Source organism: Frankliniella occidentalis, unplaced genomic scaffold (assembly GCF_000697945.3).
Source record: "Frankliniella occidentalis isolate FOCC.00 unplaced genomic scaffold, Focc_3.1 Scaffold461, whole genome shotgun sequence".
In the NCBI taxonomy this organism is placed as follows: domain Eukaryota; kingdom Metazoa; phylum Arthropoda; class Insecta; order Thysanoptera; family Thripidae; genus Frankliniella; species Frankliniella occidentalis.
Genome location: NW_026267579.1, coordinates 153,566 through 168,637, shown reverse-complemented (window position 1 = coordinate 168,637; position 15,072 = coordinate 153,566). Strand labels below are relative to the sequence as shown.

The 15,072-nt window shown below is 38.9% G+C and overlaps 5 protein-coding genes across 5 annotated transcripts; 2 read left to right on the top strand and 3 right to left on the bottom strand.

The window, feature by feature from the left end:
* Window positions 1–646: 646 nt before the first annotated feature.
* Window positions 647–5,515, top strand: LOC113205511 (DDB1- and CUL4-associated factor 12 homolog). Its single transcript, XM_026421178.2, has 7 exons — window positions 647–1,645; window positions 1,727–1,948; window positions 2,048–2,187; window positions 2,813–2,954; window positions 3,039–3,195; window positions 3,314–3,465; window positions 3,550–5,515. The coding sequence occupies exons 1-7, from the start codon at window positions 1,232–1,234 to the stop codon at window positions 3,703–3,705; spliced, it is 1,383 nt and encodes a 460-aa protein (XP_026276963.1). The 5' UTR covers window positions 647–1,231; the 3' UTR covers window positions 3,706–5,515.
* Window positions 5,516–5,638: 123 nt separating this feature from the next.
* Window positions 5,639–8,103, bottom strand: LOC113205521 (programmed cell death protein 7). Its single transcript, XM_026421189.2, has 4 exons — window positions 7,330–8,103; window positions 6,795–6,990; window positions 6,517–6,724; window positions 5,639–6,437 (listed from the first exon to the last, which is right to left on the bottom strand). Exons 1-4 carry the CDS (start codon window positions 8,101–8,103, stop codon window positions 6,308–6,310), a joined length of 1,308 nt encoding a protein of 435 aa, XP_026276974.1. The 3' UTR covers window positions 5,639–6,307.
* LOC113205531 (tubulin-specific chaperone A) lies at window positions 8,061–9,317 on the bottom strand. Its single transcript, XM_026421200.2, has 2 exons — window positions 9,007–9,317; window positions 8,061–8,658 (listed from the first exon to the last, which is right to left on the bottom strand). The coding sequence occupies exons 1-2, from the start codon at window positions 9,134–9,136 to the stop codon at window positions 8,435–8,437; spliced, it is 354 nt and encodes a 117-aa protein (XP_026276985.1). The 5' UTR covers window positions 9,137–9,317; the 3' UTR covers window positions 8,061–8,434.
* Window positions 9,318–9,694: 377 nt separating this feature from the next.
* Window positions 9,695–11,997, top strand: LOC113205878 (BTB/POZ domain-containing protein KCTD5). The gene is made up of 5 exons (XM_026421659.2): window positions 9,695–9,979; window positions 10,258–10,366; window positions 10,445–10,650; window positions 10,870–10,995; window positions 11,117–11,997. The coding sequence occupies exons 1-5, from the start codon at window positions 9,785–9,787 to the stop codon at window positions 11,144–11,146; spliced, it is 666 nt and encodes a 221-aa protein (XP_026277444.1). The 5' UTR covers window positions 9,695–9,784; the 3' UTR covers window positions 11,147–11,997.
* On the bottom strand, window positions 11,904–14,928 carry LOC113205868 (signal recognition particle subunit SRP68). The gene is made up of 9 exons (XM_026421648.2): window positions 14,757–14,928; window positions 14,366–14,432; window positions 13,990–14,260; window positions 13,604–13,909; window positions 13,253–13,492; window positions 12,998–13,129; window positions 12,766–12,929; window positions 12,449–12,689; window positions 11,904–12,349 (listed from the first exon to the last, which is right to left on the bottom strand). Exons 1-9 carry the CDS (start codon window positions 14,845–14,847, stop codon window positions 12,098–12,100), a joined length of 1,764 nt encoding a protein of 587 aa, XP_026277433.1. The 5' UTR covers window positions 14,848–14,928; the 3' UTR covers window positions 11,904–12,097.
* Between the last annotated feature and the right edge of the window lie 144 nt (window positions 14,929–15,072).

Below are 15,072 nucleotides of genomic sequence, written 5' to 3'. Positions count from 1 at the left end.
CCCCCCCCCTGAGGCTGTCAAAGACAGCGCACACACATGGGCATACACAGCACACCAGCATCACGGACTTCTCCACTCATGATAATACTGATTGAGTCGAACCTCTGTCTTTCTGTTGAATACCTCGACGTCAGATTTCATTTCTCACTCCCAATCCTGTCGATTTGCAACGAGAGGCACCAACAAGTATGGTGAGGGACTGTGGGCTGTGAGGGGCGCAAGCACACCTTCCCCGCCCGGGGAATGCCTTTTTTGTTGGATTGGGGCTGTGCGCGATGAGCACGCCGCATCTATCTGTTCCAGCGACCCCCCATCTACAACTGCGTCGGCTGTAAGCAGGGTTGCCCCAGATTAACACGTTCAGTGCGACTGTGTGCTTCTTGGGGGGCTGGAACAACCAGCATGGCACATTACTATGGTCACAATGTGGTCACGCCGCACTGAACGTGTCTTACCACTGATTTCGTATGAGTTCTACGTTTTTCTCACGCAAAGTCGAAATGTTTACGTGTGGTCTGATAAGTCTTGTCGGCATGCTAACCCCACTAGCCCTTGAGCGCCAGCAGCGATTGCACCCGGTTTTGAACAAGCCGCCGCGGCCAACGTGGTTCCCAACTCTACCGCGCGGAGCGCGCGCGTACGACATGATCACAGCAGAAGAAAAACGCAGAGCAGAAGCGCGTAATTCACCCGATGTTTTCATAGAGGATTAACAACCCAAACTCTTGAGTTTGGTGTCCTTGCAGTCAGTCGCGAGAGTAAGGCCGTTGATCGCGTTCGTCCGCGGAGGTCCGCACAGCTTCTTTGCTATCAAAGCTACGTCAATTATAAATTCCGTCAACAACTTTAGAGCTGGCAACAGCGCGCATTGGCATTGCTTCGACACAGACAAGAGCAGAGTCCGTCTTTCTCTTCTTTACTTGGCTGCTTGGCATACTAGCAACAACTAGACAATTTACGAGCAAGTATTTCGAATCAGCAGATCAGTGACGTTTATCAAATTATAACTAGTCGAAAATAACTACAAAGTGCTTTTCGTGAAATGCGTGTGCTCCAGTGTGATTTGTGGCTCGCGGTTCATTTGATACAATGCATTCAAACATACTGCTAACCTCCTTAGGGGGCACAGTGAAGAAGGAGAAGGTCCGACCTTTACCAGGATAAAAGAGTCTATTTAGATTCACCTTCCATCACTACGCTGCGCGGTTCCTCTGGCCCTTGTTATCTGATCATGGCTCAAACAACGCGGATGCCAATCTATGGGAAAGCACCTCCCTGTGCTCACCCGTCCCGTCTGACTGAGAGAAAAGAGCGTAGCAGGAAGGAACGTCAGGAGAAGACAAGAAAATCCGATCAAAAACCTGATGATTTCATTGTATACGACAGTTCTGACGATGACTTCGAAAACGATCCCAACGAGAAAATATTCTTGAGGACTTCCCATAATTTTATAGACTATTTGCACAGCCGTGAGACAGGAATGAAAGAAATCAGATCAGTTGTAAATTACTATGGGCAACGACATATATTAACACAAGAAAAATTCAAAGAGCATCCGATTCAGAAACTTGGCAACATTAATAAAGTGTTTTGCTCACAATGGTTGAGTGATAGGCAGGTTGTGTTTGGCACAAAATGCAACAAGGTACAGTTTGAGGCTCAACCAAGAATGCGAACAACTCTATTGGCTCACGGAGTTCATCTAATTTGTGTGGTTCTTTCTCAGCTTATGGTTTATGATGTGATGAAACATCAATTGGACAAAATTCCATCTCTAAAAGGTTCAAGTTCTCGTCAAAGTTTACCTGGACCTCCATCAGAGCAGCAAACTGGAATACATTCTGTGCAAATAAATCCATCCCGAACTTTGCTTGCTACCGGTGCTTCCAGCCCTAATGAGATAGCTGTGTATAGACTCCCCACCCTAGATCCAGTTTGTGTTGGACAGGTGAATGTCTTCAGATAAATAGTATTACCATTTTTATATGTATAAAGTGTGTCAAACTTAAATAATCATTCATTAACTTTTATTACCAACAATTTTCAGAATGCGCACACCGACTCAGTATTCGATATGTGCTGGCTTGATGACCAGTTTCTTGTGTCAGGATCTCGAGATACCCGTATGGCCTTATGGAGAATACAAGAAGACGAATTAATAGGCACCCAAGAAGTACCCACATATGCGTAAGTTGTACACTGAAATTGTGTCGAACAATTTTTACTCATTTTTTTAACTCAATGTTTACCTCTATCCTCCTCCTCCTTTTTTGGAAGGTGGAAGAATGAGTATTGTGCTCAGCATGGTGTAATTTGGTCCCTACTTTCAGCTCAAAAACTTCAAAAGATAAAACGTGTTCCTTATAACCAAATTATAGGTTTTGTTCTAGTAATTATTCAATAGAGGTTTTTTTGGTTTCTTTCCCCTCGTTATATAGGTAAAACAATGAGTAACTTAATAAAATAATCCAGGATTGAATTTGCTAAAATTGAAACCAATTTTAATGTTGATTTACTTAGTATAAACAAAATAAAAAATGTTTGTTGTCAAATAATTCAAGCCGATTTGGTGCATGTGGGAAACTGCCATCTAGCTGCACCTATCAAACAGCAAACCATGTAAAATTGAAAGTTGTGACAATGCGACAATCTCTTAATTTACAAGCTGAAAGTGTCCACATTTACCTCATACAGGCACACTTAAATAACATAGTTCTTTCTTCATGTATCAAACATATTTGATACAGCATCTCTCTTCTTGTTTATAAGTACCCTGGTACAGCTTTATACAATGTTTTTCTTTTTTTCATAGCCATGTTCAGCCTCTTGAGGTAAAGGAATGCCAGGCTGCTCAGAAAGTCCGAGCTCTTGCTTTCAACAAAAAAGAAGGAGAATTAGCTGCTCTTTCCTTAAATGGTTATATTCACATTTGGAGTGCTGATCGTTTTCAGCAGGTAATCACCATTTGTCCTGAAAAGTTTTCTGAAAACAGTCAAAGAAGCCACTTGTAACAAATCTTTTTTTGTCCTGTCATATAGAAGTTGTCTCGAAAATTACCATCCTGTCAGGAGAATGTGTGTATGGCAGTATCAGAATCTGGTTTATATGCTATTGGTTGCCGTTCATATACTTTACTGCTCGATCAAAGAACACTGCAGGCTCATAGAAAAATTAATTCCCGTTACACTGGTTGTGGTAAGTGATGAGAGAAAGGGTGCAATTTCTCTTTTCATGTGGAGATCTAGCCCTATTCATATTAATCAATTTTTAACGACACTTGATGTTCTAACCATTTAATTGTGTCTCTCTGTAGGTATACGATCAGCCAGTTTTCAAGGTAATATTCTTACCATCGGGACAGGCGTAGGTATGCTCATGTTCTATGACTTAAGAGCTGGGAAGTACCTTGAATCTAGCATTAATTCTAGCAGAACTGTTGTTTTAAAAACATCTCGGGGATATGTGGTAAGTTTTCATTTCCATGTAATAGTAAGTAATTTTCATGCAAATGTAAGATATCCCTTTTTAATGTTTATTTTATCTCCTCAGTTTCCAAATGAAGAATTCATGGATGGATTCCAGCAAGTGAAATATACTCCGGCAATTTACACCCATTGCTATGATGCATCAGGGATTCGGTTATTTTCTGCTGGTGGACCATTGCCTGCTAATATGCATGGAAATTATGCAGGCCTCTGGCAATAGTTATCTGTCTTCTCTAGCAAATCTGTGATTATTTTTTCGACTGAGGTAAAAGGTTTTTGGCCTTTTCATATTTATGTGAGGTTGAAGGCCACGTATGTTACATCTGTTTGTGGTGATGTGTATTTTAAAGGGCTTGTAACACTTCTATTGTGATTCAACTTCATGTAGTGCTTGCAGTTTCAACCAGTCTCTTGCCTCAATGAAAAATCTCTAAAATTCCTAAGATAATTTTAATCTATAATTTCTTTTACAATGTCAGTATAAATTCAGTATTATTTCATCTCAATGTTTTAATTCTACATCTATCAAGCTTTACTTCTAAAAAAAATCCCACTTAAGCTGTGTTCAGGGTAATGGAGAGGTTTTTAGCATACATGTGTAGTTCCCTTTCCCAGATTGCATGGGTGACAGTTAGCCTGTGGGCTAGTGGGCTCTATTGGCTTATGAACAAAATAAATGTTTTCAGTGCAACTACTTGAAGAAGTCAAGAAATCTGTTACTAGTTATCATGCCAAGTTCAAGATTACAGCACTAACTACTTAAAAAATTTCCTTTTTCATTTGTGTAACATAGAATGGCAAACTCAATCATTGTATTTCAGTTTTAAATGCTGCACCTTTGAACTGAAGAACCATTAATTTTGAAACAATCGACTTGAATTTATTAGAAGTTGTACAGTGTATATATACCCTGATCAGAAACCTGTGGAATGTATGCAAACAAAATAGCATTCATTTTTGGACACTCTTCTTGTGTGCTCTCCTTCAAAGTCACTAACAAATTCACATAAATTGCAATATCTTAATAGAATTTTTGTTGTATTTTTAGTGTTTTACCATGAGTTTGACTCTGCCTTAAAACTGAACACAGAATGAGTCAACTATGATGGAGTTACTGTGATTTGTAAGCCAATCTTACATTTTTTGCTCTAAGTCTTCTCAAAAAGATCAGTTTGTTGTAAAAGGAATCTGCATTAGTTCATATTCTGTATCTATGGTGTAGCATCTTACATAAAAGAGCAGATGAAGTGTTTTTATTTGTTATGTGCCCCTGTTATATGTCTGAACTTTTGAAAAATGTTTAGCTCCAAATGTGTTAATAAGAATTTGAATTTCTGTTGTTTCAATTTTGCTTTATTTTTTTTTTGTAATATTTCTTGGTTGTATCATGTAAGTAGGAGTTGCATATTCTTCTATTACAAGAGAGAAATATGAATGCTTCTATTTTATTACATGACATGTAAACTTTGCTGTTCATTATTTATCAGCGTTCAGTTTTCCATGTCGACAGGATCCCTTTTATGCCCATCTCATTTTTGTTTTGTTTTGCAGTGAATGTTGGAGACCAACCTATTTTGTTGAGACTTTTTGTACATTTATAATGTGAGCTACATGCAAAGTGCAGCTAAATTGTGATAGTAAATGCAATGTTAAATGAGAATGTAATTTCCTATTCTCAAATAAGTGGGGACTAGTATGGTTAGAATTCTCAAGGAAAAATTTCTAGGAAAGGGAGATGTGGCCTGGTAATGTTTTTGAAAATGTTCGTCTTCTCATGGAATTTTCCTCAATATGGAATATAAGTTGGTACAACTGTCAGTGCTGCACCAGAAGCTTTAATCAGTTTGTTGTCTCCTTGCTGAGATACAAAAGAAACACACACATCACATAATTATTAGGATAGAGCTTGTGCTAATATTTGAGAATAATGTTTCTAGACTGTTGTATAGTATCTGTAATGTAACTACCTAAGGAAAAAGGTGGGATATGTTTCATTTTTGTGTGACATTAAATGTAACAGTACATGCTAATTTTGACTGAGTAATTTTGTGTGTGAATTATTTGAAGTTTTCTTAGGCAAATAGCATACAAGATTCCATTTTAGTTTGTTTCCAATTCTCAAAATGACTATAGCATAGTAACAGACGTATAAATGACAAAATTTTTGTTAAATTTTATTTATTTAGTATGATAAACTTGGCTTTCTTTGCCTGAACCATTTTTTACCATGTCTCCAGACATTCAACAAGTTAGAACACCAGTGTTAACGATTTAACAGTGAATAGCTCACAAGCGCTTACACTTGGATTTGGAACACCATCTGTTTAGTAATAAAAGTGCACAAATTTAACATGAGGAGCTTATGGATAACTACAAAGCCTATAGCTGGAAATGTCAAACACACAGGCGCACACACAGATGACAAAGACTTTACAATTAATTTAATTATTATTGTTTTTAAACAATAAAAAAAACAACCTTAAACTTATATTATGGTCACTAACATTTGACAATCAAACTTCACAATTACTGATGGATTGTTCATGCAGCAAATTTACACCACTTTGAAAAGGTCAGCATTTTAACTATACATCAGATGAAAATACATATTGCTATGTTCAGTAGGACTTATGATTATGGCATTTATCAGGTGAAAGGTACACACATCTTCAAATATAATACATTAATTACCTTTGCAAAATTTTGAACAAAGTCAATTTTTGAACTTTCTAGTTTTTCACTAATTACTGGCTCAATTCAGACAAATTGCAATAACACTACGAAGCACTCAGTCCAAGCTAAAGGATATGGAGATGGCAACTTCATTTCTTGAATAAATATTGCTGCCACTCAGATGAACTCGGAGTTGTTGGCAACACCCAGCCCACAGGGATTGTTGATGCCATAGGCACCACCAATCCTTCAGGTACCATGTACTGGTCCCAAGCATGCCTGTACAGGGTACATATTGAGTTAATTCATGAAAAGCTGCAAATCATTATTATTATTGATTGGATAGAATATAGCATACCGAATGGAAACTAGAGTATTGATATCAAATAAACTATCAGCACTATCCGGACCAAATAGACATTTCTCCCATTCCGTGAGAATGTGGCGTGTGTTCTGAATTTCTAAATCACTTTGTTTGGCTGCAGATTCCTCAAGCATAACACGTAGAGCATGTTCCTCCTTGGCATATTCTTCCATTTTCTTAGACCACAAAGTTAGTAAATGATCTGGAAATAGGAATTACTGGTGAGTTTCACAGTGGTAACAGCAGTAAAGCATATTGCAATGAAGACTTACTTAGTACTTTCGTAGAATGAGAGGCAGCCTGTTTTTCTTCTCCACAGAGCTTATTTCCACGAGCTTCAATATCTTGTAAGCGAGCCTGATGTAGTTTCTGAAGTGCCTCCAACAAAGCTACTTGACGGCGGCCGTCAGATTGCCGGCGCGTTACCTCTGATAAAACAGAATCTGCCTCCTTTTTCAATTTTTCATCCTGTCGAAGCAACAAGTTTTTGTTTTTTTTAAATCAATACGCAACCTACATGCAGATTAAGTTAGATAATTATAAACAGAATGAAAATGGCTGTAAGTGATCCCTGTTGTGTTCCTAAGCTGGAAAGAAGCCCTGTGACTGGTGGATGTTCCACCTTCTGCCAAGTAATCCTGTTAGAGTATGTGCAGCTCAACAAGCTAAGCCTTTTACCTTCCTTGGCTACTCACAATCACTTCTACTATGCAAAAAAAGAGGCCCGACCCCAAAGTTGTGTGGTAGGATACAATAATGGTCTTAAAGCCCACTTCACAGCAGGTTCTAAACATATTTTACGCTTACCTTACGAGCTCTATCAACTGTCAACTGCATGTCTGCAAGCCAAGCGTCAGCTTTTTGGTGTAACCTCTGACATCTGAGTTGAGCTAGATACACTTCCTTTTTCTGCTCTGCCTGCCGTCTCTTCAACCTTGTACGTTTATTCACTTGTTTCACATGTTTTCTTCGCAAATTTTCCAAGGCTTTTCCATTGAAGGAGTTCATTAATTTACTGATTTCCAATTTCTTTACTGCGACAGTGGACCACACATCACTCCATTCTTTTGCAGGTAGACTGACAATTTTGTGAAGATGATCATAATTGTCTTTAAGGTCTTTAAGCGTTTCAATCCAGTGTCTCAATTTTGATTGAGCTGCAGAGATTGATAACCCTTCTTGAGGAGCAATCTTGTGTTGTTCCTTGAGTGGTCGAAACTGCAGCCAGTTTTGAAGCCAGGCCTTGTCCTCATTAGTAGAAGGGGTAACACTTGATTGTTCAGAACTTGTCAGCGGAGGAGGAACATTGAACATTGGAGGAACACAGCCGAATGGATGGAATGGTGCAAAGGGGAAGGGTCTAGGCCCATACCCACATAATTGTGGTGGTGGAGGTGGAGGTCTCCAGAAGGGTGGTGGCCTGTTATATGAATTGCCATAGGAATGTCCTGCATGGAATAAATGTCCAATTTCATTCTGTCCACTTGGCATTCCTTCACCAGGAGGTAAAGGGTTGTTGATATCCATCTTCATAAAAATACTTGCACTTTTCACTTTAATTTTCATAAAAATACACTTCATATATATTAAAAGATAAATCGAGACGTGCGACTACACTTGCATTCTTGCTGGAGCATAGAATGGATTTATCTTAATGTTGATATGAGTCGCAACCCCATGATAAGGATCTGAGTGCCCTGATCGAGGCCTCATCACAGTTCCTGAAGCTTCATTACGACACCTCAGGATCACTATTATTAGAAAAATAAGAAACAGAGCAAACAAAGCAACAGCCAGTTCCAGGTACATCGCCTACACAATCAATTAAACAAATTCAAAGAGTTTAGAATAATGAGATGATTAGATTTAAGATTTAGAAAATAAAGAAAAGGCAGATGTGATCCGGAATATATCAACAACAATGAGCAAGGGAAGACTCAGGAAGTTGAGGTGCTGCTTCCTCTAGCACTTTCTCTGCTGCCTTGAATTCCTCGAGTCCTTTCAATTCTGATTCAGTTTCTAAAATGTTTTTCAGGTCTTGGTATGCTTTTAATAAGCGGCGTTGGCAATCTGGAACCATCATAAGCGACTCCAAAAGAACTTCTTCTTGTTTTCTGATATCATGTTCATCTTTTCCTAAAAAGAACAATACATAAAAATGTGTAAGTTTAAAAAATAATGTTGATACTCATGCTTACATGAGTGAGCAGTTTAAAATACACCCTGGAATTTTTCATTATTTATTAAAGCAGGGGCAAATTTGAAAAATTGAACTTGACAGTCAAGCAAAACCTAAAGGTACAGTACTTCAGTACTAGCAACAAATCAAGTCGCCGACCGAGAAGGAAAACACCCACCGCGTTCCACACATGTGTCAGGGGTCCTGCACAGGGGACGTTAGCACAAAGCACAAGTTTCTCCGATTGCTGCACAAGCGACTTCGAGGATTAAAGTTTTCTTTCCACTATGTTTGAGATAACTCACCTTCGTCCTTAAACTTCTGAATACGTCCTCTCTGTTCCTCTGCTTCCTTCTCGTACATCACCTTCTCCTTGGCAATGCGTCGCACAACTCCCGTCTTTATTTTTATCGTCTTGATGCGGGGGTCAGCCATGCTTTGCTTCGGATATAGGTATCACTGAATACTGTTACAAAGTCAACTGGCGGGTTTTCCAAGAAGATACGGTAAAATCAAGGACAATCAACAAATAGATATCAAATGTTGGTTGAATACATATCAATACATGCGTCATCCACGCATAGTCCTCTTCACTTCACTAGGGAGCCTGGAGGGGGGAGAGTCGCAGAGATCACGTGACATGCTTCGCTCTGATTGGTGCGGTTCCAATGTGTTTTGGCGGGGTCCAGCACAATGCCTCATACCTGCCGTGCTTGCACCGGAGGGTCCGGCCTGATCGTCTGCTAGCTCGGACTGCGCGTGCGCGCCAGCCAGGTATGAGACATTTCACATAGCTCAAAAACGCGTTGGAACCCGCCGGGCCCACGGTCACGTGATCTCTGCGACTCTCCCCCCTCCAGGCTCCCTACACTTCACTCTCCCCTCCCCCTTTCCCTCCTCTTTACCCCACTTTACCCCCATTTCCCTTTCCCCCTCTCCCCGTTTCCGCTCTCGCCTCTTTCGACTTCTCGATTTTGGTCGGTCGGTTGCCCCTACTCTCCCTTGTGTCGGTGTCGGGGTGTAAATAGATAGATGGATAGATAGTTGGATAAATCACGGATAAACATTGAATTGATAACAAATATGGCTGACAAGGTGGAAAAAAATTCCCACGAAGACGTAATGGACAGTGAAACAACAGCAAGCAAAAATAGTAAACAGTGGGTTCGGCTAAATGTTGGTGGGACTCACTTTCTGACAACCAAAACAACCCTGTCGGGTGATCCAAATTCTTTTTTATATAGACTTTGTCAAGACTCTGAATTAATTTCGGACAGGGTACGTATAGTTTAAAGAGAATAAAACAAAAATAATTCTAGTTACGAATTCTAATACCGTCTAAGAAGCAACTCTGCTAGTTTTCTGAACATAAGTTTCCCGACTGACATGTCGTGGGAGGTTAAAGGAACCACTGTCAGATCTGATTATTCTCATTTATTGTTTTTCCTTTACAAAAATATTAATAAATAACGGTGTTTCTGCTCAGCGTCTTGTATTTTCCTGATCTTATTTTGGAAAGGCTGACTATTAAATGAATTTTGCTTATTTTGTTTCAGGATGAGACCGGAGCTTATTTAATTGACAGGGATCCTACATATTTCAGTCCCATTTTGAATTACTTGAGACATGGAAAACTTATTATAAACAAGGATTTGACAGAAGAAGGTATTAGTTCTCTAAAAATACCAGTTCGTAACTACAGAATGACACATTACATGATTGATATGTTGATATCTTTCTCAGGTGTATTGGAAGAAGCTGAGTTCTATAACATTACCAAACTCATCCAACTTGTGAGTGAACGAATTAACAATCGAGAAAAACGAGCAGCTGACAGACTAAGTCAAATGCAGAATGGAAAGAAATTTGTCTATCGAGTCCTACAGTGTCATGAAGATGAACTTACTCAAATGGTGTCTACGCTTTCTGATGGATGGAAATTTGAACAGGTAATTGTTTTGTGTATCACACATCTACTCTATGTAGCTAATTTTTGTTTGTAAATTTGGATTTTTGCTACCTTTTTTAAATGCATGTTAACACGTTGAGTGTGGCGGGGGTAGGCAATCCCATGTTATTCGGACCCACGGTGTGGGTCACGCGGCACTCAATGTGTTAAGGTTTCTTTATGTCCATTCTGAACAACTTGGTTTTTGATTTTTTTCCAGTTGATCAATATAGGATCTCAGTACAACTATGGGAATGAAGACCATGCTGAGTTCCTTTGCGTTGTCTCAAGAGAGTATGGAGCAACAATTAATTCCAAAGAAACTGAACCCACTGATAGAGCAAAGGTATGTACAGATTCTATAACAGTACTATAAAGGAAATAACAAGAACAATGCATAATTAGTTACTACTTCATATTCGATTTTGTGGCTGCTTGTGTCAGTGATGTCTTTTTCCCATCTTAAGGTATTGCAGCAGAAAGGTTCCAGAATGTAAATGCTGCATTCTTCAATTGAGATTCTGAGACTGTGTGTCAAGTGTCTTCGTGGCATACTTCACGTCCAGTGGATATTAACCCACTTACTGTGACCAGAACTCTTTAATAACCACCTTGTAATTTTTGAAGGGTGTGCAGTCAAGTGCTTTCTTCCTTTATTTGAAATCTTGACAGTGTTGCTTTTATGTGTTTATGTTGTTTTTGTTTTCTTTATCCATGCATGAATTTGTGCAAGTGTGCGAGAGTTGCCTTTTATATCCTTCTCTGCGATGATCACATTGATTCAGTTGTTAATTTGTGCACACCCTCTAACCTATTCTAACACTATGTATAACATCCTTCCCTAATAACACTTAAATTGGACACTGCCTCAGCATGACTTTATCACTGTATATATCCTTATTACTGAGTAAAGTAGTACCTTGCAAATTCTTATGAGGACATGTGTCCTATATACTGGATACATTTTTCATGCATTTGCCTCATTGTGTGATTTTACAATGTCTTTTTTACTAGTAAATACTCAAATGCATTTTTATAATATTTGTAAGTTTTCATCTTATACATGTTGCCCTGTTTCATAGCATTTCATAACCAAATGTAGTGTACTAGATTAATTTTTAGAAGTGTACTTGGGTTAACAATGTGTATATAATAAATTGAGAATATTGTTAATGTAATGAGTGATTGCTCCCTTCTAGTTGCGTTGTGTGCTGGCCCTACACCTTAGAGAAAAACTTGGGAATCAAATTAAAATTTAGTCAAGAAATGATAATATATTTATGAGTAAAACAATTGGTTCTGTTAAACAATCTCCATCTGATATTAAAGGTCATAATTTCTTATCATATTAATGCAGTTTCTCTGAAACCTTCACCCAGTGCCCTTTTACATTATCGGATGAACATCACCCACTTACTCCTTGCCCGATGAAGAGAGGTGGTAAAAATTCAACTTTTTGAACCACCCCATCCCAGGAAGCCTTTAACAAAACCAGTGAGACCTGCATTAGTTTGTCCTTTCTTGGAGGCTCCTTCAATCTTGTCATCTAAGGATGGGAATTCAGCCCAGTTTAGAGCCAGGTCAAAGAAGAGAGGTTTGCAGGGTATAGGTTTCATGTCCGGGGGTAAACGATAAACATTTGGAGTCTTGTTAGTGAGGCTAGGGTCCTCACGATATTCTCCCAGACGTTCTGCAAGAGGCTGCGACAAATTCTTTCAGACTTAATCATTTCGAGCAATTCAAACAACATGGAAGCACAATATTTAGAAAAATAGCCTGACACAATCGGCGATAAATACCTTACGAGACCGAGGACCCTTTTGAGGAGACTCTCCCTGTGTCTCCTCTCCTTCCAAAACACTGTAAGCATGAGCAGAGAACTTGCAGCCTTCAATATCTTTCTTCAGTTTCTCAAGCTGAGGTTTAAAGTCCACAGGTGTCTTAAGCGCTTCTCGCACATACTGCTCTGAACGTTGGTAAAGAGCCATACCCTCCCTCCATCTTCGAAGTCCAACAAGTATCTGGGCAATGTAGAAGCATCTGCAAATTTAGAAAAAATAGTTTGTACAGACACCAAACAAGTCTGCTGATCAACAAAGAAATTTTAGTTACTGACCTAAAGGCTTTAAAAGCTGTAATTTTAGCTTCAACCTCCTTTTGATACACTGCATCCTCTTCAAGTCCAGGAAGTGTTTGCATTTCTTGCAAGTTTTGAAGAATGATTTCATACAAGCGAGTAAGGTCCTGAAGATGGTTTTTAGATCGTGCTTCAGCCCCATTCTAGAAATATCAAAAAGGTATTCATTAAAGTGTTAGAGAAGATTGCAGATCATGAAACAAATATTTACCTCACTGTTCGCCTGTTCAACAAGCAAGAGATTCCTCTGTACAGTTTGTGTTAGGCGAATGTGCAGTAGGTAGGTCAGCAAGTACTGGAGAGGATGCAGTGTTTCTGTGGGTCCCACGCGATTCTTAGTAGCCTGAAATTTAGTTAAAAAATCAATTGATTTTATAATTACAGCAGTGTTAACATGGAAAAACATCAGCTCAACTTAATTGAGTTTAAAGTTGGACAAAGGGGTTGAAAATAATTGATTTCTTACAGGGTCTTGTTTCATTTCATCCTTTACAGCTGCAATGGCATCTTTGCAATCCATCAGCAGAGTCTCCAACACCTCAATACGTGCTGGTATATCAGCAGCATTCTTCAGAGCCTGATCATTATCTCTTACAGACAGTAAAAAGATTCGAGCTCTCTCAGGGCGAACTGTCACACTTCTTCCTCGCCATTCCACTGTACTCAGTTCACCAGACTGTTTTTCACGAGTTTGAACCATAAGAGTCTGCAAATTTAAAGGTTTTTATAATAGGAAAGTGGAAGGAAAGGTACAGTTGGTAGACTTAATTTGAAAGAAAATGAATGGTATGTTACAACAATACTGAGCTGATCTTACATCAAGATTGGCCATAAGATCTCCATGACCCTGGCTCCGCATTTTGAGTAAATCATCAATTGCAGATTCATCTCCAATATTGTAAGCACAGAAACGCAAACTTGGAGCAAGTTCATCAACTCGTTGAGTGTAAAGATGACTGTCCTCTTCTGGCAACGCTTCTGCTAGCTTTTCATACACCATTTGAGCTTTTTTTAAGTTTTCCATTGCAGGTATCCACATTTGCAACTCAAAATGTAAAGAGCCGTGAATCCATGCAACATAAGCCTGAGCTTCAAGCTTTGTGCGTGCATCACAGTTTGGTAGCTAAAATAACAATTAGTCATTTCTACTGCCAGCGCTAACAGAATTTTGAAATCTTAAGCAGATGTATAGTAGGTTCTTACCTCACAGAGCTTTTGGAGCTGCAGGCAGTAGGATGTTGCTTTGCGAAGCCTACTAATGTGGTGGAATTTTTTCCTGGGCTCTGTATTTGCTTCTTGACGTAATTGCATGGCATGACTCCAACACCGCTCAGTCATCATAAGGGGAACATAGAGAAACTTTTCATCCTTCACCATTATTTCTGTAATTTCTTTCTTCTTAAAATGTCTCTTGTCTCCTTGGGTAACATGTAACACCTTGCGTAATCTGCGAATCCGGCGGGAGCAATAACCCCTGAAACAAAGGTTAAGAGGAAAATAATTATAGAAATTTTTGGCACACTTAGACACTTTTTAAAATATTTTGTATCTGCCTTGAAATAAAGAAGTAACAAATTACCTGTAGCGTTGAAAGTCACCGTGACGTAATCCATGTTGTTGCTGTGCATCTTTAATTATCTTCAAGACTGAACAGCTGTTAAGGAAATTTTATAAAACAAATTGTACATTTCTATTCAAACACTCGAAAAATTTTAATTTTAGAATTAAATTTCATTATACATGATTCTTTACACGAGTTCAGAGAAGGGATGAACAAAAAGAATGAACAAAGATATAGATGAACGATCAACTAATACATTGGCAATTAAACAGCAAAAATATGCTTTGTTAATTATTACTTAATTAAAATCTGTCAAAATTGTAGCATAAGGTTGAGCACAATAACCCCACAACAATTGACCATATGTGTAAGTGTCCACATTAAAGTCCACGGCCAACCACAAGGATACTTTCAAGGGTGAGAATTTTAGGTGCATCTTCGACCACAGCAACATCCTGTGGTTTATCCGCAATTTCCTCCACAATTTCCTCAACAACCATTTCTGTCCACGGAAGAAATTGTGCCACAAAACACCGGACCTGCAGCCGTCAGCCGTCTGCAAGCAAGACTCCCCCCACCCCCGAAAAGTTGGCCAACTCACAAGACAACATTTTATCTCGAATTAACTTTCGATTAAATAGCATGAATGACGCAGCGCGAAAATTTGAATGGGAAGATGAACATGATACTTAAATAATGTGTGTTTTCGTTGCAAGTAAGATCTT

What these genes read in the sequence shown, in the direction of transcription:
- LOC113205521 (XM_026421189.2), bottom strand. Translation starts at nt 8,103, where the DNA reads ATGAAGTGTATTTTTATGAAAATTAAAGTGAAAAGTGCAAGTATTTTT. An exon ending in CAGTTGATAGAGCTCGTAAG is followed by an intron (nt 6,991 to 7,329) that starts GTAAGCGTAAAA and finishes TTGCTTCGACAG; the next exon opens with GATGAAAAATTGAAAAAGGA. An exon ending in AATACTCTAGTTTCCATTCG is followed by an intron (nt 6,438 to 6,516) that starts GTATGCTATATT and finishes TACCCTGTACAG; the next exon opens with GCATGCTTGGGACCAGTACA.
- LOC113205868 (XM_026421648.2), bottom strand. Translation starts at nt 14,847, where the DNA reads ATGGTTGTTGAGGAAATTGTGGAGGAAATTGCGGATAAACCACAGGAT. An exon ending in TAAAATTCTCACCCTTGAAA is followed by an intron (nt 14,433 to 14,756) that starts GTATCCTTGTGG and finishes ACAGCTGTTCAG; the next exon opens with TCTTGAAGATAATTAAAGAT. An exon ending in ATCTTATGGCCAATCTTGAT is followed by an intron (nt 13,493 to 13,603) that starts GTAAGATCAGCT and finishes TTAAATTTGCAG; the next exon opens with ACTCTTATGGTTCAAACTCG.
- LOC113205531 (XM_026421200.2), bottom strand. Translation starts at nt 9,136, where the DNA reads ATGGCTGACCCCCGCATCAAGACGATAAAAATAAAGACGGGAGTTGTG. An exon ending in TCAGAAGTTTAAGGACGAAG is followed by an intron (nt 8,659 to 9,006) that starts GTGAGTTATCTC and finishes TGTTCTTTTTAG; the next exon opens with GAAAAGATGAACATGATATC.
- LOC113205511 (XM_026421178.2), top strand. Translation starts at nt 1,232, where the DNA reads ATGGCTCAAACAACGCGGATGCCAATCTATGGGAAAGCACCTCCCTGT. An exon ending in CAAGAAGTACCCACATATGC is followed by an intron (nt 2,188 to 2,812) that starts GTAAGTTGTACA and finishes TTTTTTTCATAG; the next exon opens with CCATGTTCAGCCTCTTGAGG. An exon ending in TTCCCGTTACACTGGTTGTG is followed by an intron (nt 3,196 to 3,313) that starts GTAAGTGATGAG and finishes GTCTCTCTGTAG; the next exon opens with GTATACGATCAGCCAGTTTT.
- LOC113205878 (XM_026421659.2), top strand. Translation starts at nt 9,785, where the DNA reads ATGGCTGACAAGGTGGAAAAAAATTCCCACGAAGACGTAATGGACAGT. An exon ending in CTGAATTAATTTCGGACAGG is followed by an intron (nt 9,980 to 10,257) that starts GTACGTATAGTT and finishes ATTTTGTTTCAG; the next exon opens with GATGAGACCGGAGCTTATTT. An exon ending in ATGGATGGAAATTTGAACAG is followed by an intron (nt 10,651 to 10,869) that starts GTAATTGTTTTG and finishes ATTTTTTTCCAG; the next exon opens with TTGATCAATATAGGATCTCA.